At 33.1% G+C, this 23,101-nt stretch overlaps 1 protein-coding gene across 4 annotated transcripts in view; it reads right to left on the minus strand.

Moving 5' to 3' along the window:
* LOC146994867 (uncharacterized) overlaps positions 1 to 23,101 on the minus strand; it is a 60,612-nt gene that overhangs the window by 11,103 nt on the left and 26,408 nt on the right. For 2 of the 4 annotated variants that reach the window (XM_085824614.1, XM_085824613.1), the window contains exons 3-6: positions 22,573 to 22,623; positions 19,416 to 19,482; positions 15,057 to 15,094; positions 12,451 to 12,505 (exon numbers count right to left, since the gene is read on the minus strand). In XM_085824614.1, the coding sequence (XP_085680740.1) occupies positions 12,451 to 12,505; positions 15,057 to 15,094; positions 19,416 to 19,482; positions 22,573 to 22,623 (211 nt within the window). The remainder of the gene's footprint in view (positions 1 to 12,450; positions 12,506 to 15,056; positions 15,095 to 19,415; positions 19,483 to 22,572; positions 22,624 to 23,101) is intronic. The other 2 variants (XM_085824615.1, XM_085824616.1) reach the window with 2 other exon arrangements.

A 23,101-nucleotide genomic window follows, 5' to 3' on the forward strand; every position in this document is an offset into this window, starting at 1 on the left:
TCACCGATAATCTAGGACAACTGAGAGTCTGTATTCTTTGTTTCTCTGCATCTCATCGGTCAGTTCATAGACAACAATGTTCGTTTCAGAATTCTTTTTGAAACTCTATTCAATCAGTGTGCCTACTTTGGGCACACCCACAGAATTAAACGATAAGTGCTATCTTCACAACTCTCTAGGCCTAGACTGCCGATCTTTTATTTTTTTTAATCAAAACTCCAACTTTAAAAGGTAGCGTGCTGGAAAGGGTTAATGAATATGCCAAACTTCAAAACGCGCCAAAATTTCAAAAAAGTCACGTATATATTAGGAAATTTTGAATAAAAACTTTCATTTTTTGCAGGTATTCCAATTTTGTCTCAAAATATATTTATGCTAGAAGAATGCTATATATAAATCTAATACATGTCAAGTCGCACTTTTGAGACATGGAAAACATAAGTTAAATTTCGACCATCGGTCCAATAGAGCAGAAGATATAGAACTGTCCCCCCTCCCTTTTCGGGGGGGGGGCAAGGTGTACATTAGTTAATATATAATAAAAAGCGATATTAAGAAAACCGAATAAAAATTCATGATTTCATTATATTTGAGTGCAATGAAATTCATAATGCAGTACAAAGTCCGAAATCCGGAATGGTCGGGACTTCAGCGATTCCGGATTTTTCTGGACAACAGATCATCAATTTAAATCTGGTAAGATGGCATGCAAAAATTATACAATTAAAAATATGAAATCATAATTTATGAAATAAAGAATAATTATGATCTAAAGGGTATCAAAATTTACAAAAAAAGCTCAATATTTATTTGTTTGCTTTATTAAACATTTCTTTCAATGTAAGTTGTTTAAATTTATGTTTAATGGACATCAAAACATGCTTTGCTTTGTAGATCCTTTGGCAAATCCAGAATTGGAAACTCTTTTCGACATAATCGAAAGTTCAAGCTTAGTTTTTATAAAATTCCCGTAATAATAACAGTCTGCAAAAAATAATAAGCTGGATCAAATTAGAAGATCAGGGAGCAGTGCAGTCTGCTACATTAATTGAATGATTATCTTTATTAATTAGAATCAATAAAGATAATTTTAGCCTAGCTTAATAGCGTCCATTATAGATTATTGGCTATGTATCACAAGATTGGCAACGAAAGCCAAGTTGTTTCGCTAAATTTTGTCTAGCTCCTATTGCATATTGAATTAAGCCTGAATTGTATTAGTTTAGCTATTTACTACACCTATGTTTATTTCTTGCACATGTTTCAAACTAATCCGAATCCTGAATAAATGTTAAGGCTTTATCTAGGGCTGGGGCTCGATACCACCTGGTACAGTCTCTATGGGTTCTAAATTCTGCTACAAAGCACTTTCCTAAGTTCTAAATTTTCACCATGCGTAAACTTTGGATCCCAGTGCCTTCCCTAAATCATAAAAACTTCTCATCCCTTAATTTTGCCCCTTGGTGCTTCCCCAAATTCCAAAAATTTAGTCTTCCCTAAATTCTGTCGATGCTTCTGGGCTTATGGTGAATAACACATCAGTTATTCTTAATTAAAATAGCACTAAATGTAATCTTTTGGCCTATGAGTTTCATTAATAAAATCTATTTTTAGCATATGAAAAGAAATTTTCATTGAATTTTTTCTCGTCAACATTTCTTAGAGCATTTAAAAATCTATAATCACTGCCAAGCATAATGTTAGCATAAACGTTTGCCGTACTCTTGTTATTATTCAATTATTAATACAAAAAAAAGTTTACACATCACAGCATGAGTTATTACTGAAACTGTCATTTATTGATAAACATGCAGTGATGAAAGCAAAATATAATAAATAATGACTCGCCAGGTCGGCATCAGGGATATAAAATAGGTGAATGTTTCAGTTTGAGATGTATGCCAAGCAGATACTCAGCTACGGAGCCAATTAATCAATCTCACAAATTTATGCTTACATGATTGTTTTTCCATAACGAGGTATTTTATTTATTGCCTAAGTGAAATTAAGAATCGGAATTTTTAAGTGAAAATCTCCACACCTTTTATTATGGAAGGAAAAATCAAATGCACATGTGTAAAGCATTAATAAATAATAATAATAATAATAATAAAATGTTTGTGGCTTTGAAATCTGGCTTTTAGATCATTCCGGATAACGGACGTCCAGATTTCGGACTTTGTACTGTAAATGATAAAAAAAGTTTCATTGTGCAACAATGAACATTAACAAGTGCAGGTTTTAATGTACAAAACTTAGTACCACGTATTGGTTTCAAAAACCATATGAAATAATCACAGTAATCTACCATTAAACTAAAATGTAGACTACATATTGTGGGGTTCTGTTTATTTTTACTAATACTTATTTTACATTGTGAACCTTTCCTGAATTCCCTTAGCTTTCCCCCACATTGCAAACAAAGTAGGGTGAACGAGAGTATTTAGGATAAAAGGTTAGACGGTGTTTTTGCTATTGTGAATGCATGTTTAACCTTCCAGCATGCGCACTATGCACAAAGTTTACGACAAATTCGGTTTTTAATGCATACTTCTCGCATATGGCGGCTGAGACGTCTGAATGTCATTCTTATTTCTCCTTTCAACCCTTCCCCACATCATGGAATACGCCAACAGGAAGTCATATGACATTTTTGTTTTATTACTGGGCTTTTGCGCTATGTGGCAGCTTCTTCGTAAAAGTTACGACATGCGCATGGTTGTGGCTGAAAATTAGGAAAGTATTTTTTTCTCAAATATTTTGTAATTTTGTTATTAATTGACGTGTATTATTTTAATTTGTATAAATTTGACTCTATAATTTTTATATCGGTTTTCACAGGAAAAAAAAAAAAAAAAAAAAAGTGCAACCAGCTGATTTTGCTTGCATTCTTCAAGAATTATCTGATGAAGAAAAAGAAGACAAAGAAACCTTTGGATGCGAGAATAATAGCGATAGGTGTAAGGAAAATATAGAGATAAATAATATCAGCTGTAAATCTGAACATTATATTTCAGATGATGATAGTAATAATGATATAGAAAAATGGAAGGATGATGATATATTCCACGGGTGGCCAAAGTGCGGCTCGCGAGCCTGATATGGCACTTGCAGACAATTTGTGTGGCTCATGCATATAAAACATATGTATGAAATATGGTAAACAAACTTTTAGAAAATCTAGATGTGTCCAAAAAGAAGTAATTAATTAGTTTAGACTCTTTTTACAAAGTTATCAGGGATCTCTTTCTATTTAGAACCTCCTCCACTAATTCTATAATGATGTAAATATGAATTTGTGGCTTTTAGAAAATCTAGATGCGGCTCTCGAACATTCCTGAAATCAAACGTGCGGCTCTTACTGACATAAAGCTTGGCCAACCCTGATATATTCTATGTTAGGGAGGATAAATCTTCTAAGTGGCAAAATCAGAAGTAGACAAACTGCTCAAAGACAAACAAGATGAATATTGTGAGCGTTATCTGGTCTAAAACACTATGCCAAGGAGGTTGTAATATCTTGTTATTTAATAAATAAGTATAATTATTGTTGAAGTGGCAACGACATATTTGTATCAAACCATTACTCAGCAACGAGAGATATTGTTAAAAAAAGATTAGTATTCTGAAGATTTTACAGCTAGGAGTAGGATGAAAATTTTGCCACTTAAGAATTGTATAAAATTTGTCTAGCACCGTGAACTAGAAATAAAATTTATGTTCTACTAAGAAGATTGTCTGTTTTGTAAATTACTGCAAAATACATTACAGTCTTAATAAATTGGAGGTTCCACTGAGATACTGGAAATTAGGAGTGCAATTATCAATTTCGATGGTGCTGGTCTCCTAATCCCAGAAATTTACTGAATTTTTTAGAACAAGTTTGCTAATACCAATTGCCAAGTTTTTTTTTTATTTCAAGGAGAAATGGATGTAAGAAGTCTGCCGTTATAAAGCCAGATTTTAAGCGGATCATTCAAAGGTTATCTTCTGTGCTTCTGTAACTTACGTCTGAGCAAAAACTGTCAAAAATAGGATACTGCTGATCTCTGAAGATAAGATTAACTTTTGGTTTTCTTAAAAAAAGCTTTTATTGAATTTTAATACTTTATTTCAGAATTATAGTTTATCGTGTAAGATTTTGTTTAAAATAACTGACCCACAAATTATTCAGCTTAAATTTATAATTGATATTCGTGGTAAAGAAGTATTTTGAAATTATTATTTATGCTTTACTTTTATTTGTATTGAAATTTTATGTTGATAATTGATATGTGTAAGCCATCCCGGCATTTATATATATATATATATATATAAACTGCTGAGTTTTTGAATTTGTTGCCAAGCAGGCGCGTGAAAATAGGTAGTAACGTCAAACTGACGTAGAGTGAATTGATTATACTGCAGAATTGGCAAAGTCTAAGTTCTCGCCATCCAGGCGTGTGGTAGATAGTAACGTCATCCCGACGTATTACAGATTGTATATTCTAAAAGTTGTATTGCCAAACTGGCAAAAATTGTTTTTGTTATTGCCAACCAGGCGTGGAGATAGATAGTAAAATCGTCAAACTGACGTTGGTAAAATTCCATTGTATTGCCGAACTGGCAAAGGTGTTTATATAGTTATAGCTAATGAGGCTTGTGAATAGTGAGTTAAAACGTCAACCCGACATAGTATTAAATTATTTTGTGCCAACCTGGCAAAGTTGTTTAAATAATTCTCTCCAATTGGTTAGTGTGAATTTCATATTCGAGAAATTAAATCTCGCCAGAAATTATATATTTTTAATACAAGTACGAGCTTTTAGATTGAATTTCAAAAGGAAGCCTATTAAAAGTAACTTGTGTCAACATGTCATTCTTAGCTAGGAGTAAAAAACAGGATTTAAAAGCACTAGCAGAAGAGTTAGGTTTAACCGTGAAACCTGAATTTAAGATTGCTCAGTTGCATAAACTGATTACTGAAAGTCCCGATTATGATGAGGAGTTTACTTGAGAACTACTGGCTGCAATTAGAGGAGAAAGGGAACGAAAAGAAGAATGCGAAAGAGAAGAAAGAGAAAAGGAACGCAAAAGAGAAGAAAGAGAAAGAAGAGAAGAACACGAAAGAGAAGAAAGAGAAAAGGAACGCAAAAGGGAAGAAAGAGAAAAAGAACGCGAAAGAGAAGAAAGAGAAAGAAGAGAAGAACGCGAAAGAGAAGAAAGAGAAAAGGAATGCAAAAGAGAAGAAAGAGAAAGGGAACGCGAAAGAGAAAAAAGAAAAGAAGAGCGAATTAGAGCCTTTGAGCTACAGAAACTTCAGCTGGAAGCAATGGCTGCCACAGCACAGCCGGCAGAAACTACGCAGTTACCTGAGCAGCCTTTAAAAATCAGAATTCACGATGTCATGCCACGTTTCAACCCTAAAGAAGATGAAATAAGTTTATTCCTGGTGTTATTTGAGCATCAAGCTAAAATAATGAATATACCTGCTGAAAATCAAGTGACTCAACTTATTTCATTACTGCCTCCTGACATTGTTCAGCTTATTGCTAGAGAACCAGAAGAGGAAGAGAAAAAGTATGAATATGTAAAAACTTTACTGTTACAACGATTTAAATTGACTGCAAAAAAATTTCGACAACTATTTAATAAACACCAAAAATCTACTGAAAGTACTTGGTATGATTTCTACTATGAATTAAAAAATTATTTAGAAGGATGGCTTAACAGATTAAACATTAAAACTTTTGAACAGCTAAAAGATCTCATGCTGGTTGATCAAATAAAAAAGCGTACTTCTCCTGATTTCAAAGAACATTTTATGGATCAATGGACAACCATCATTTCACCTACTGAAATGGTTAAGAAAATTTTGAAGATGTGAGAAAAACAATAAAACCGAAATTTTCTACCAATCAGACTGAGAAATTTAACAAAGGATCATTTAAACCGCGTTATGATAATTTTGTGAAAAAAATAAGAGCATCCACCTCATTTTAAGCATTCTGATAGATGGGATGATTCAAAATACAAGAAAGATCATCAGCAAAGGAATCAGTTCAAAAAAAAAAAAAAAAAAAAAAAAAAAAAAAAAAAAAAAAAAAAAAAAACAAGAAAATTTATATGACAAAAGATATTGACCACGATGTTTCGAGTGTGGATCATATGAACATTTTAAGCCTCAGTGTCCTCGCTTAAAACCAAATGAAAAGGTAAATTGCGTATCTTCAAATGATGATTTGTTAGAGACATATACAATTAACGGTTTAGTGAATGAGTATGAAATGCCTATTCTTCGAGACACAGGAGCCACTGTTGATGTTATTTCTCGGAACTACATAGATAACGCAAAAATGACTGGAGAACATGTCTGGGTACAATATCTTTTAAATGACCATTTAGTGTGTCTACCGTTAGCGGAAGTTGAAATTAATTGCGAACTTGGTCATATAAAGACAAAGGCAGCTGTTGTTACAAATGATCCAGGCAGATATGTATTGGGTAACAAAATTGCCCAATTGTTCAAAAGTAAATCATTCTTAAATTTAGGAAAAATAAATGCGGTTTTGACACGATCTCAAGTAAAAGGATCTCCTGAAGATGATCGAAGCAGAGAAATTGAAATGGAGAAACTAGAAGAATTGACGTTTATTGACACTGACGAAGATATTTTACCGCAAGCTGATGAGGAAGACAAGGAAATTAAGAAAGTGATTAATGTTAATTCAAAGGAATTAATTGAATCTCAGCATCAAAGCAGAGATCTAGCGTCATTGCTTAACGAAGCTAAAAATGAAAATTCCAGCAAGACAAATGATTTCAAAGTAAAAGAAAACGGATTGTTGGTGAAAAGGAAAATAGATAAAAATGGAAATGAAAGGGAATTAATTGTTATTCCTGAAAAATATAGGGATCAAATAAAGTCATTATGTCATGATAGCACATCTGGACATTTAGGCGTTGTGAAAACTAAAGATAGATTAACAAGATACTTTTACTGGGCTAATTGCTATAAAGAAATAGAAGAGTATGTTAAAACTTGCGATACACGTCAAAGAGTGGGAAAATCTAATGATAAAGCCAAAGCACCTTTGACTTTAGTACCAATTATTGCAGAAGTATTTTCAAAAATTAACTTTGACGCATGCGGTCCTTTACCAATAACACCGAATGGCAATAGATATTTAATTACAGCTATTTGTTTAGCTTCAAAATATCCGGATGCTGTACCTGTTCCTAATATTGGCACAACGTCAGTAATTGAAGCCGTGTTACAAATATTTAGTAGAATGGGTTTCCTGAAAGAAATACAAACTGATCAAGGTACCTCCTTTATGAGCAATCTAGCCATAAAATTTGTAGAAAAATTTGGAATAAAAGAAACTAGAAGCTCAGTACACCATCCGCAGAGCAACCCTGTTGAAAGATTTCACCGAACAATCAAACAAATTTAAAAAGTTTTATGTATCAAAGCAGCCCCTGAGTGGGAGAAGCAAGTTCCCGCAGCTCTATTTGCTTTAAGAACAATAACGCACGAGAGTACGGGATTTACACCTGCAGAATTAGTATATGGTCGAAATCTTAGAACACCTGTAACATTATTATATGAACAATGGATGAATCCTAAAGACAAAGGAAATAATGTTGTTGAAAACGTTTTTCAATTGATAAATTGGTTAAAAAGATGCAAAGAGCTGGCTACAGATAAAATGCTGGAAATGCAAACCAAAAGAAAGGTGTGGTACGATCGTAAAGCTATAAAAAGAGAATTCTCTGAAGGGGATTTAGTATTAGTTGTATCAACGAATAAACCAAACAGACTAGCAGTTGAATGGAAAGGTCCTGGGAAGGTTGAGAAGAAATTATCCGAAACTAATTATGTTGTGAGTTTCGAAGAAAAAAATGACTTTAACCAAGTCTACCATGTTAACATGCTAAAACCCTATCATAGATGAGCAGAATCCGTTAACCTTATGATTACAGAAGATCAGTCTGAAATTGATGATATGGAGGAAAATTTCCCAACAATTGACTCTGAACCAACATTGTTCGATTTTGAGGACATCAAAGAAAACAGCTCCTTAAGTGATAAGCTAAATGAACAACAGATTCAAGAATTGCATGATATGCTGCTGAAGTTTTAAAAAATCTTTTCTAATAAACCTGGAAAAACTCATTTAATAACGCATGATATTCAATTGACAGAAAACACCCCAATCCACTGTAAACCATACAGAATGTCTCCTAGACAAACGGATATATTAAAAACAGAAATTGATAAAATGCTTCAGCATAAAATAATTGAAATAGGAGATTCAGATTACACTTTTCCTATGATTTTAGTAGAAGTAGCAAGGAGGGATCCAAGACCTTGTATCGACTATAGAAAATTGAATAAATTGACTAAAACACAATTCTTCCCCTTGCCTTACATCGAACAACGAGTAGAAACGGTAGCAGGCGCAAAATATATAACTCTTTTGGATTTAACAAAGGGATACTGGCAAATACCTTTAACACCCAATGTTCAAAGATTAGCCACTTTTGTTACAAGTTTTGGCACATTTAGACCTCTACAGATGCCTTTCGGACTTAAAAATGCACCATTTTCATTTAGTAAAATGATGCCGAAATCCTTCACGGTTGTGAAAACTTTGCTGTTCCACATTTAGATGACGTGGCAATCTTTTCAAACACCTGGGAAGAACATCTAAGTCACCTGAAAGCCGTTTTGTCCAAAATAAAGGACGCTGGTTTAACTATTAAACCAATAAAATGTAAATTTGCTCAAGATAGAGTAAAATATCTAGGACATATTGTAGGTCGTGGTATAAGAATGCCAAGTGAAGTGAAAGTAAAAGCTATTCTTGATTTTCCAGTGCCATCCACAAAAAGTCAAGTCAGAGCATTTTTAGGATTAGCGGGATATTCTAATCATTACATTCCCATGTTCTCATCTATCGCAGCACCTTTAACAGAAACTTTGAAAGGAAACTTAAAGAAAGGGAAAATAAATTGGACAGAAGAGTGCACAAAAGCATTTGAAGAGCTAAAGCTCAAAGGCCTGTACTACATGCACCTGATTTCAATAAGGAGTTTATTTTGCAAACTGATGCGTCAAACTCTGGTATGGGTGTCATTTTAGCTCAAAAAGATGAACGAGACAATCAACATCCAGTATTATACCTCAGTAAGAAGTTTACAGAAACTGAAAAAAAGTACTGCACCACAGAAAAGGAATGCGCCGCCATAATATTTGCTGTAAAGAAACTTCAATGTTATTTAGACGGGCATACTAAATTCCTCATCATGACCGATCATAATCCCTTAGTTTGGCTCAAAAATAATGCGAGTCTAAATCCACGACTTATGAGATGGGCACTGGTACTACAACCCTACAATTACACGATCGTTCATCGAAGTGGTAAAAACCATAAAAATGTAGACGCATTAAGTCGTACTCCCTGGCCTGATTAAATAATTTGTTTCTCTATGTAGATAAAAAAAATATTTTGTTCCTTCCTCTCTTCCTTAGTGTATCTTATTATGTTACATCTTGTATTTCAATTCTGTATTGTGCTGATATTGTTGTTTTGAAAAAAAAAAAAAAAAGTAAGGAGGGGGGAGAGGTTGTAATATCTTGTTATTTAATAAATAAGTATAATTATTGTTGAAGTGGCAACGACATATTTGTATCAAACCGTTACTCAACAACGAGAGATATTGTTAAAAAAAGATTAGTATTCTGAAGAAGGAGTAGGATGAAAATTTTGCCACTTAAGAATTGTATAAAATTTGTCTATCACTGTGAACTAGAAATAAAATTTATGTTCTATTAAGAAGATTGTCTGTTTTGTAAATTACTGCAAAATACATTACAATGTAAAGGATGAAATAGAAACATTTTTTAAAATAGTTGATATAAATATGCTTGATGAAATTTTAGAATGTACAAATAAATATATAAGTTTGCTAAAAGATAAAATACTCGAAAGACAGAGATTGTTACATATGATGGAAATAAAAAAAGGATACCATGTAAATGCGAAAGAATTGTTCTCAAGTGATGGCACTGGAATTGAAATAGCTAACTGAGATGTACTACAAGAGATTTATTCTTTCTGAGAAGTTATCTTCGATCCGACGATAAATCAACAGGACAGACGAATATTAAAACTAGCTTGGATTTTAAAATACAGTTATTAAATAATACCTTTTAAAATTTCTATAGTAAAATACATCATTGCTTTTCCACCTGACTAATATAAGTGTTTAAAAAGAATTTACTATCATTTAAATGTGACATCATTTGTATTCTGCAATAATAAGGTTAATATTTTATGTTTTAACAAACTTATTACCAATATTCACTCATTTCTGTCCTTTTTCGTGTCAAAAATGGTATAATAACAGATGTCATAAAAAATATGGCACACACGTGCTCATGTAAAATTGCCAAGTGCATGTGCTGGAAGGTTAATGGTTTCTACCTGTAGTTAAACTTAAAAGTGGCTACGCATTCTTGCGGTTGAGTTAGTATTCTGCCTGTGTAGATTTCTGAGTCTACCTGTTAGCTTAAATTGAATCGTGTAATCTGGCACTTCTCTTTACTTTAAATTTATTGTTACTTCCTGTTTTAAGTTCTCACTGCAAGTGGCCAATATTTCTTGTAATCACGCAATTCCGAGCCAAATGTTAAATATTTTGTGAACAATAAATGGGTCTTTTATACCCTTCCCTGGTTGTGTTCATCTTCAATCACGTGAGAGAATTCGCAGGTAACAACATTTGGGTAGATCTAGTCACATTTTAAGACTTCAGCACTACTACTAAATATCCGTAATCCACAATAATTGCATTTTGATTGTTTAATATTTAAAAAAAAAAAAAAAAAAAAAGATAGATTTTTATTAATTGCCAACTACAGTTCTATTGCTTTTCTTTTGGTATTTATACTTCCAAACACTACATAATTCAAGTTTTATAAATATTACAGTCATATATGTTATTTGTTAGATCATTATCTCATTTTAAATAAGAATGTTGGAACTTAGGTTTTTCCACTATGAAATGCAAATAAATTAAGCACTTAGTTAAATACTGATTATAATCATTGCTATCTTTAGAACCAGTTATAGCAGTTTCGTGCTATGTCTTCTAAGTGTCGAGGTACACGAAGGTCACGAGAGAGCCCAAGGACCACTCTCATCTCGTGTCTGTCTCCGATGCAAGCACTGTGATAAGCCAACATTACGAAAATGGGCCTTTTAACCTTATATGAAATTTTCCCGTGGAGGTATTGAGAGGATTTTATTTTTATTGCTGACAATGAAGACACATCAAATGAACCATGATTTCCTAGAGGAAGAAAATGCTTGGTGTATTGAGAATACGAAAAAGCACACTAGGGCTATCTGCCTAAGGCGAGGGATAACTTCATTGAGGACTTTCTAAGGGAAACTGGCTCTTATACACGCTAAACATCGGGGAAAACCCCGAAAACGCCCATGCAGCCAGACCGTTTGCGGGATTTGAACCTCGGACCGAACTACCAAAGTTCAGCGATTTTTAACGCTCGGCTGCCGGTGGGCCTAGAAAATATTTGCTATGGCTAGTGATGGCACTGTAATACAGAACATGTTAGAGATATTCAGAATATACGTTTAGTAAGACTCGCTTCATGACATCAACATTCTCTCAAGACCCTTAAGGTATCAAAATCGTCACTTTCAGAACAATGGAATTTGATTGGAAATATGAAGTGTCATTGTTTCAGTCATTTTTAGTTTTATTTTCACGGAATAAAGCATTTACTGCCATTGTTTATTTTCTTATATTATGATTAACTTTTTCATACTATCTGTGGGATTTGACATTACATGTAATTTGTATTTTATAAGTAATTTCACTTACTTTTATTAACTCCATGTTTCTTGGCCATTAATAATTATTAATTTGGAAGTGGAAACAAGAGAGCTTATTTTACACAAACTTTTATAACCATTACAATATTAACAAAAGTCGAACAGAAAATACTGCACTAACCATTGAGTTAAAAACAGATGGAAATGACACTAAATATATATGTGGGTTCTTTAGTTTCGAAATCACAATTCATATTCAAACAAAACACATTTAATAAAACATTAATACATCTATAATATAGTTCATCTATTAATACAAAATATATAACATCGTTTATCTATTACCACGATATCTATAACATCTTATATCTATTAACATGGCAGCTATAACGTCTTACATCTCTTAATACCCCATCTATATCATCTTGCATATCCTCTCATAAAACAAAGGGGCGAGAGTTCTATCAATTTCACTCGTGCAGTCAACAGCTAAAATTTAGACAGCGCACGAGGAAAAATAATAAGCTATGGATTTAAAATCCCACATATATAAAACATTAAACTACTGTATATGCTAAAAAAAAAAAAAAATGCTATCAATTACCTGAGTTAAGAACAACTTCCGCAGAAGCCTTCACTGCTGTCACACTTTTTAGTGCCTGTCACAATTAGAATGCTGTATAAATTATTTTTGCATTGAAATAAAAACAGTTTAAGAGCAGTTTATTGCACTTCGTATAATCTCTAACATAAATATTCTTCTCTTTATCACAGTTCACACCAGTGTGCTTTTATGAGAAATCTGCACTTGTATTGATGTTTGCTTACCGGAAAAAATTCTCTCTTACACCAGAGCTTCTGTACAGCTTTACACAATGCAAGTAACAGCCTATGGGCCACAAAAGTGGAAACATGTATAGTATAGATGCTGGTCAAGAGAAGAGAGTCTTTAAGTGCTTGATGTTCTGAGCAGAGCAAGCTACTCTATGCTGTTTTCAAGCTCTTTTTATGGCTGTGCTATCTCAGTGTTCTCAGTCTCCCGTGGATTAAACCGAATGAGTGTGCAGTTAATTTTGTGCTGTGTGTGCTAATTTTCAGCTGTGACTTTGGTTATTAACATATGTGATGGAGGAGAATGAATTCCCTCCGCTCAACAAAATGGATGCTGCTGCTGCTGTTCGTAATCACGTGGTAGGGCTACCTGATGAAATACATAAATATGCAAATGCATTGCTTGATGATAACTGGATTGAATTACTAAATGAAATACTCAATCTTTAAATGATTATGTCACTGTTGCTCAACAAATTAGCATACTACAAAATGCCATTAGTCAGAGGAATTGGGATATTGATGAGATACTGGCTAGTGCTAAGACTGAAGATGAAAAACAAACGAAACTTAGTTGTTTTCATAAGAAAAAGGAATCCCCAAGGACTCGTACAACTGTTCAAAGGTAAGCATGAATCTTTTGGTGTGCTCAATTCTGAGGAATTTTTTTTTTTACTAATATTGCTAATAATGTTATTTCTCTATGTGCTAAAAGTGCTAAATCAGATAAATGCAATGTTAAAACTGATGTAAATTGTGTATCTAATACTCATTGTGTTGGGAATGTTGAGAACCCTGAGCCAAAAAGGCCTTCCAAAAAATCTAAGCGCAGTGGTAATGACATACAAGAAGCTGATTTGTCAAAGATGCTGATTTGTCAATCTGCCCAGGTCTCTTGAAATGATCTTGCACTATCAATGTTGAATTTTTCCTTTTATGCTAGATTCATTTGCGAGGGTTTCAAGACATGGAGTAGAGAAAAGCACAAAATTTTAAAATGATGCATTAAATATAAATTGATCATATACTAAAATGAGGCAACATTATTAACCAATAGCAAGGAATTGGATTTTCACGAATCAACAATCTATGGCTACCAAATGGGAACAGAGGATAGCAGTAACCATTAACCCAGACATCTCTTTGCTAAACTTCTAACTTTAGACCTCATGTGCTCCTTTTCGGCTTTATCGGGCTTATTCTGGCTCATCGCATGTGAATAAGCTTGGCTTCTCTACTAAGCTTTCGTGTTTTGTTATATTATCAGATCGCATGTTTTTCCGTTATATTTGTGTATTCTGTTTATATATTACACTAGAATTATTCATAACAGGATGCTGAGATGTGAAAAGTGGAATCTATTTAACAATGAAAGTATTAAAACTCACTGGCAGTCTGCAATAAATTTGAATTCATTTAGCAAACATTAGCTGCTTCAACTTTGGCATATTCTTTGCTGTGTAACGAGTAATATGACTGGCCCAAACAATTGAAATGTCATAAATTGGGTCAATAGATATGTATATCATTTCTGTGGCGATAAATGAAAAGCTTATATATAGGCTTCGGCCCTGTGTCAGTGGCATTATGCGATCAGTTAGTAAGTGAAACGTTCAAGACTAAATACTTATTTAAACTAACTAAACAAACTAAAATACTCATTTAAATTACATAGTATCATTTTATTGTGGTTATTGATTAAGGAAGTAATATTTTAGTCGCATGCCGGCTGATGAGGTTCTGCATGCTGACTGTGGCACGCATGCTACAGGTTCGCCATCACTGGTCTATAGACATAGCCCAGGTAGAAAAGCAAAACTTTTTATAGGAAATTAGATGAATATTCATTTAGACTGACATGAGAAATATTATGTATTTTCTGTACATTTAAAAAGTGAAAAAATATGTTATATAATTGTACAAAAATATTTAATGTTCCAATCTGATTAATTTTAATAAAATTCAAAATGAAGTATATTGACAAAAAAGAAAACTTTTCTACAGCAGTTGTCTCAAACTGGTGACCTGCAGGCTGCATGTAGAAGCAGTTTCACACGGCTTGCAGAAGTATTTCCAGCAATTTAATTACCATTACTTTGAAGACAAAGTTCAATATTTAAATTTTTCAGCGTGCAGTTTTACATTATTTTACTTATCATTAAAAATAAGTACAAGAATCGGAAAAAAATTCACAATGGAACTAATTTATTTTTAGCTTATGTAAGTTAATCACTGATTCAACATACTACAATTATTTGGAATAAGAAAGATGTTTGTGTTTGTTTGATGCTATGTTTGAGGCCACTGCTCTCAGATGACAACATCAACAAAAAATCAAATGGATAATATTTAGAAAAGTTTCATGAAAATTATACATACTCCTTTTATCTGTTTTTGGAGGGCTTGGTCCCAGTAAGCTTAAAAAAAAAAAAAAAAAAAAAAAAATATTATTTGACGTTTTAAAGGAAGATGTACTGATTTTGAGCGAAAAAAAAGCTCTTTTTGCTACTGAAATTATTTGTTTATTTGTATACATATATTTTCAGGCAAGAGCAATTGGTGACATAATAAAATTCAAAGCTGCAGAAACAACAATAAACACTCTTTTCTTTAAAGGAATGACAACTGCTGCGTTAAAGAATTAGTTATCAATATGATTTTAAGTTTTATTTTTGGGAGACTAACTGAAAAATATATCATTATATTAATATTACTGCGACTTAAAACCAATTACAAACATCTTAAATTTTTTTTTTGGGGGGGGGGGGTAGAGAAACAAGCCTAATATTGTGGAAAGCCAGATAACAGCTGTTTTCTATGTTAGAAGTATATACCTTACATTATGTAAAATTCTGATAAATAGAAACACAATTTTGATAGCAAATTCTAATCTCTAAAGCAGTGGTTCCCAATCTATGTTATGTACTTCCCAGAGGCTCCTTAATCAATCCAGGAAAATAATGCTCGGCTGTTCCTCGGAATCACACCATACCAGAAATTTCTCGCTCCGATACTCAGGCCTTCCGGAATTCCCAAAATCTGCTTGAAGCTTCTCAAAACTTAGTCTCAAATAAATAGATTTTTGCTGTGAGTTTTGCTGCCTGTGCTTAAATAAATACTGTATATTCTTGTGAATGTTATAAATATGGTGTATCCACCACTATCTGTTAAAAAATTTACTTTTTATTATTGCAGCCTATGGAGTATAAAATCAGGAGGGGTACAAAATAAGAATGCATGTGAAGAACACCTCTGACATAGAACATCTTTATTAATAGGAGGATGGATCCCTCTTTTTGACACACTGTATGCAACATAGAGCAGAAGCATTTGATGGAATATCAAGCCCTCTTGTGAAGCAGTACCTAATTTCGAAAGCATAACTGTAGGCAAATTTCAAGCACAAAGCTTGAACACCCAATAGCCTCTCAAATCTTTATTAAATGCTCATGCCAGAGGATGAAGGAGGGCAGATACAATATTCTATTTCATAATTATATACTTCAAAGGCCTGCTTGAAAAACCAAACCTAAAAAAGGGGACAGTGATCTTGCTACGTAGTTGATCTTCAGAGAATAACGTATAAAGGAAAGCATGGATGTGATCGGTCTGGATATTTTGAATTTCCCGTGTAAAATGACAGGTGGGCAAAACTGCAGTGGAAATCATACATAGAAGCCATCACTTTCATAACTCATAGTCAGCAAGACATAAATGATTTTCTGGGCATTCTCAAAACATAAATGCTAAATGGAATAGAAAATAGAAGATTTGGAAGGTAAAGAAGCTGCATGATTTTAACTGCACCACCCCCCCCAAAAAAAAAAAATCTGCTTATTCTTTACAAATTGGTGTTTAATAATAATCTAGAAATGATTAATTTGAAGAAAATGAATTAATGAAGCTGTTAATTTTAAATCTCAAAAACAACTGACAGCTGATGCTGCATCAGATGGTGAGATATCTCCAGATATTGCAACCAAAATTACAGTTTTATAAAATTTACATGTATTTATATACTTACTTAAAATAGGATTCTCTCTTTGAGGATGTTTTAAAACAGGTTTTGGATACGGATATCCATGAAATACACACGTAATCAAAACTAAAGATTCTCCAGTAGCTGCTAAGTTTAGAAGCCTTAGTGCCTTATAAATTCGCTGCTCCAAAACCAGATTTCACTTTAGTACAAAAAGGCATTTTAGTCCTTCTAAAAGCTGCTGGAGTAGCTCTCAGCATATGGTAAAACAAATCGGATGGGTCTTTGGTGACCTTGCGACAACTACCATTAAATTAAATTCTGTCACTATTCCAGACAACTATCCAATTAGGCATCAATATGATTTTACGCTCAAATTTAAACAATAAAGAAAATTTTCTGGCTTTATGCCTCAAGCGTATGACCAGATGCCAATGAATAAAGACGGCATACCCAAACTGGCAATAGTTATTTTAACTCCATGGCATTTGCTTTAGGTAATGCTGCGCAAACTATGCAAATTTTGTCAGATTTCAGTTACTATTTTCTATATATATGTATAGGATATTTTGACTGCTTCCTCATCTCTCAACGAATATGTCATTCATAAAGAGTTTTTCAAGAGATTAAAAAAGCCTAATTTGACTAGCAACCTTCCTAAATGCGCATTTGCTTCAGAACGTGCTGGCTGTATGGTCGATTTCGTGGTTTTCCCCATGTGTAATGGTATACGAGCCAGTTTCCCTTAGAAAGTCTTCCATGAAGGCATTCCTCCCTTTTGGCAGATAGCCCTTGTGTGATTTGCCATAATTAAATAATTCAATCCAATCCAAAAAATTTTTAAATATGTACAAAGTTTTTAAAGAATTTCATTCTAATCCTTAATACTGATTCAATTCAGAATCTGCCAATAAATCCAGAAATTCTTTTTCAGTCATTAGTGAATCATCATAAATTTCATCTCACGATTTATCACAGCATTATCTTTACTTTGATAGACTACATCATATCTTCTCATATGGGTAACGTTTTTTGGTTGAAAATAATCAGGGGGGGGGGAAGGCAACTTATTGCTGAAATGCCTTTATAATATACTTCAAACTTCTCTTTTTAAATAGTAGATGGCAGCATATCACAAGGAGACCCAGAATTTTCATTTATGATGTGTTATTAAAATCCACTTATTTTCTATATTTTTTGGCAACGCAAAAAAAAAAAAAAAAAAAAAAAAAAAAATTGTTTGAAAAAAAATTCTGTATAATTTTGATGGCTGTACTCTATATCACTTGTTATATATTTTTTTACATTTTTCATACAAAAAGCATGTGCAGAATCATTAAATATAATGGGGTGTTCCATTAGTGGCAACACTGCGCCTTTAGCGATCTCATGCTATTACGCATCAGAACATCCATCTTAGGAGAAAACATCTGTTGTATATGTTTTCTATTTACATTGTTTTGGGGGAAAATTTTGTGAGTAGTTTTCAGGTGGGAATTTTATCAGCAGCTTGAGTCATCTTTACTTAGGGAAGCTGCACGAATTATTTTGCTATCGCTTTTTAGTCTCATTCCCGTTTATTTATAATAATTGTGTAGATATTTTTTGTGTGTGTATAATTTTTAGCTTATTTTTTTATTGTTAATATTAATTGCAGTTAATTTTTTTTTATTATTAATTTTCCATAAATGGCAGGAAAACTCTTTCCGAAGAGGAAAGAATTTCTTTTTCTCTTTCTTTTTACTTGGAATTCTAAACATATTGTTGCACGGAACAGAAGCCACACAAAACAAGTTTATTGTTCAAAACCTGCAAAGTTGGTTTTGTACTTTTATCAAAAAGATGCGACATGTTTTGAAAATTTCATGAAGCTACGAAATCGAAAAATGTGTAAATATTTTTGCATATACATATATTTATGTATATGCAAAAATATTTACACATTTTTCGTGAATATACATATATTTATCTCATTTATCCATATATATTCAAGAAAGTTGTGTATATCCAGAAAACCATGTATACAGCTATAATACAGTGTTTTTTTTTTTTTATTACTATACATAAGCTTCTACTAATTTCCGTGCTTCACTGCAATTCTCGCTTAGTCGCTCTTTTAAGAGCTCTGGTGGCGCAGTGTTCCACCTCATGGAACACCCACAGAATTGAAACGGTAAGTACAATTTTTACAAAATTTTATCTGTATACTCCTTTAGGCGTAGATAGACTGCATACAAATTTTCTTGTTGAAATACCGATTTTAAAGTGTAGTGCACCACAAAGAACTATGAATTTATTTTGCTAGCCTAATTTATTTCACATTGCTAGTCTTCAGTATTACATGAACTTAAATCAAAAGATAAAATTTCTGCTGATAGCCAAGAAGCCACAGAATTTTAAAACACGAACACCAGACATGCCTTTTGTTCACAGAAATTAGAATTTTTTAGAAAAATAAGTTTGCTTAAATTTTCTTGAACCTCAGTTCTTATTTCATAAATGAGGCAATAACTTGCTTGTCTCTAGGACAAATACATCCTCAGAAGAGGGAAATAATCAAAAATTGTATAAATTCATTAACAGATGGTTTCAGTGCATTTCAAACATCATTATATTCAAACATTTATAATCATTACAAGATTAACAAAAGCCAAACAGAAAATAATGCACCTTGATTGTGATAAAAAAGAAGAAAATCAAACTAAATATATATAAAACATTAAATTACTACATATGCCAAAAAAATTACTATTAATTACCTAGGGAGGCTGCACATTGGAGCATGCCCTCCGCCTCTTTACAGAGAGTTTTAATCTTTTCAAGATTCTGAAAAGGATTAAAATCAGAATTAGAGCGCTGCATATACATACTATATATTTACATTTAAATAAACATATACATTTAAATAAATTTTTTTTTACATTTAAATAAAAACTTCAGTGAATTTGAAAGCATTTTATTATACTTCATATGATTTCTAACACATATATTCTTTGCTTTGTAATAGTTTACACCACTGCACTTTTATGGAAAACCTGTACATGTATTTGTGTTTGCTTACCAAAAAGCAATCCTAAAAAGAGTTTTGCTCATACCAGGGCTTCTGTACAGCATTAGACAATGCTAGTAATAGCTTGCAGGCCAAAGAAACTGGAAACTTATATAGTACAGATTCTGATCAACAGAAGATAATTTTTCAAAACAAACTGCATTTCAAACCAATTCATTAAAGCGTTGTTTCCTGAGCAGTTCTGAAATAAAATTCATTACTCCAGATAATGGAAAGACAGGCATAGGAAGCTGATTAAAATACAAATTATCTCATAAAATGAATGATTCTTACAAAAACCTGCACACTTCTATTATTTATTGTAGTAACAGCAGATTTTTTAGTCTTTCATCGCAGAATCCAGGGTCAAAAGTATTTTGCATTAAAACCTCATATGATGAGCCATACCAAGATGGAAGGCTCACCAGCAGCCGAGCGGTAAAATCGCTGAACACTGGTAGTTCGATCCGAGGTCCGAATCCCGCGAACGAGCTGGCTGCATGGGCATTTTCGTGGTTTTCCCCATGTGTAACGTGTATATGAGCCAGTTCCCCTTAGAAAGTCCTCCACGAAGGCATCCCTCCCCTTAGGCAGATAACCCTAGTGTGCTTTGCCGTATTCTCAACACACCACACCACCAAGATGGAAAGCCAGTATCAACTGATAATACCATCCAACATTCAAGTAAACTAAAGAGGTAGCCTCCGAATTTGGCTGAATTGGTTCCAAGAGATAGAACGCATTTATAGACATATTGATCAACATCATTAACAAGTTCAAACTTCAAAAGAATGACCCTTATTTGCTAATAATGGTACCTCTGAACAGGTAATAAACTGCCACATTGCAAAGAAAGCTTCCAATGGCTATAACAAGAAGCTTATGCAAAGAATTTACATAGGTCTTTTCCATGTGTGGAGTAGGATTGAAGATACTGGACTTAAAAACTCTGAAACTGGACAAATGCACAGTCAAGCTTTCTTCCCCAAGAAATCCAGATTTAGCCCAGAGACAGCTAATCCATGACTGCTGACATGGAGAGAAGGCAACACTCAAACACAATCTAAAAAACAACTTGTTTAGCTGAAAGTAGCATGTTTGTTTCAGGATATACGGATGTACTGATTTCTACTTCATTCAGAATGAATCTCCTCCCTGATGGTCCAAATGTGCAAAACAGAAATTCTTAAAACTTTGATAATGCCCTGCACTGCTGCCAACAGTGATTCCATCTTTTTTATACATGAAACTGGCCAAGTTCATGAACTTCAATACATACGGAGCAAATAACAGGACATATGTAATGGTGCTCAGATCAGAATCCATCAGAAAATTAAAGAATAATATTCTTACGAACTGCATCTACTGCTTTTATATAGCTTATTTTGTTAACCCTTTGCACTCACCAGCAACTCGAGCATGATTTCAGCTTTGCCAAATTGAATTTGCAGATAGCGTCTTCCCTTCCAATTTTCTTTTTGCATATGTATTGGTTTCACAATTTCACAAGTTTCACAATTCATTAGTGAAAAACAGTTTAAAAAAATCTATTGGTTGTTTTATGTTAGAAACTATTCATGTTTCTGTGGCCATGAATTTGGTATAAATAAGCATAAATTGTACGCTTTGGCCAGGTATAAATTGTACGCTTGGAGGCACTTCGTCGTAGTCTCCACAAAGTACTCATGTTGAACTACTTGCACCTTCCACAGGTTCACTTTCAACTTCTCTTTTACATCACTCTCAACTTCCCTGTCACTCTCTATAATTCTAATTTTCCGTCCTCTCACACCTCTTACTGCATCACTGTCTTCTCCACTGGATTCGTTCGTTTCGCGGCGGACTCTGTCGGAAATCGCTGCAAGTTGGTCATCCAAAGCAGCAAAATCGAATTTGTCCGAACTCGAGCTGATCTGATCTTCCTCCATATTTTTAGGGTAAAACACTATTTAATTACTATATTTACTACCAAGACTGTTTCAAGCGAATGCTATGCTGAGACTAACTAAACTGAGCTAAGATTTGGCAACAATGTCAGTGGAGCCTAGTCCATGAAAAGACTTCCAAGAAAAATATCTTATCTCACATCGTAAGTAAGGAGATTGCGTTACAAAAGACCATAGTGTCGTAGCAGCGTCGTTCGATTTATGACTTCAAATCACTTGGGTGCCGCAGCAGCGCCGCTCGAGCTACTAACCAAGTTAAATTAAATTTTAAGAAAATCTTTAGTTGAATTATGAATTTAAAAATCAGGAAAACTCAGATAAGCGGCACTTGGCGCAATTTTTTCCGCCATCTTGAATCGTTATATCCTTGGGAGGAATTTTTTGACGCCTAGAGGGAAATGGCATCAAAAGGCACCTTTCTGAAAATTTCCTCTCAACCCAGAATAAATATTGTGGAAAAATACTTTCTTCTTAAGGATCTGCATATACTTGCAGAACCTTACTACATATTAACATACTGTAGAAATGCACTTATTTTGGATAAAATAAGATGCTGTATGGATTCTATAGAAAAAAATTTTCATTTAGCATTTTAGACTCAAAACACACAGATTTGTAGAAATCCCCATTAGTGATGCTGAAGGTTTATAAACAATTTACAGTTACAATTCTACTTTTGCGGTCACCCAGAGAGATATTTATACAAAAAATGGAATAGTGTTGAAGATTAATGCAGTTTTAGTGTTAAAAATTCCAATTCACACTGGTGTGTTTAATATATTTTGTCAAACAATTTTTGGCATTAAGAGTGTGTTGTGAAATATGTAAAAAAATATTGTTATCATTAAATACAAGGTGTCTAAAATGCTATCAGATTAGAACCATCATTTACTTCCAATTCTGTTGCAAAAAATAACTTACTTGGAGCACTGAGGCAGGAGACTCTGCCCTTTTTCTCTTTTTCCTGTTGCCCTATAAAAGTAACAAATATATTTAGAAACAACTATTACAATAGTTAGTGCATAAATTACAAATAATTCTTATATTTACAATCACATATCAAAACCTTGAGATTACAACATGACATTTATGTTTATGCTGCTATATTGAGATCACACATTCATAAAATCACACAATTGTATTGCCATTTCAAAAACTGAGTTTCTCTTACTAATAGAATGGCATGCAAAACACATCTCTAAATCACAAAACTAAATAAAACAAAGGAATTCATAATTTTAAATAAATATCAGTAAACTATTTAAATATATAAAAGCAACATTTTAAAAACTCTCACCACATAGAATCCTGCAGTTTTTCATTGCAGTTACAGAAAACCTAACTGCAGTTAAAAACATCATTGCATAATCTTCGAGATATGTATAAACAAGATATGATGGAAATTCTGAAGATTTAGTTTCATATAATCAACATTAGTCTTCAAAATATG

Source organism: Stegodyphus dumicola, chromosome 10 (genome assembly GCF_044657685.1).
Source record: "Stegodyphus dumicola isolate Sdum_Otavi_A_Nest chromosome 10, ASM4465768v1".
NCBI lineage: Eukaryota > Metazoa > Arthropoda > Arachnida > Araneae > Eresidae > Stegodyphus > Stegodyphus dumicola.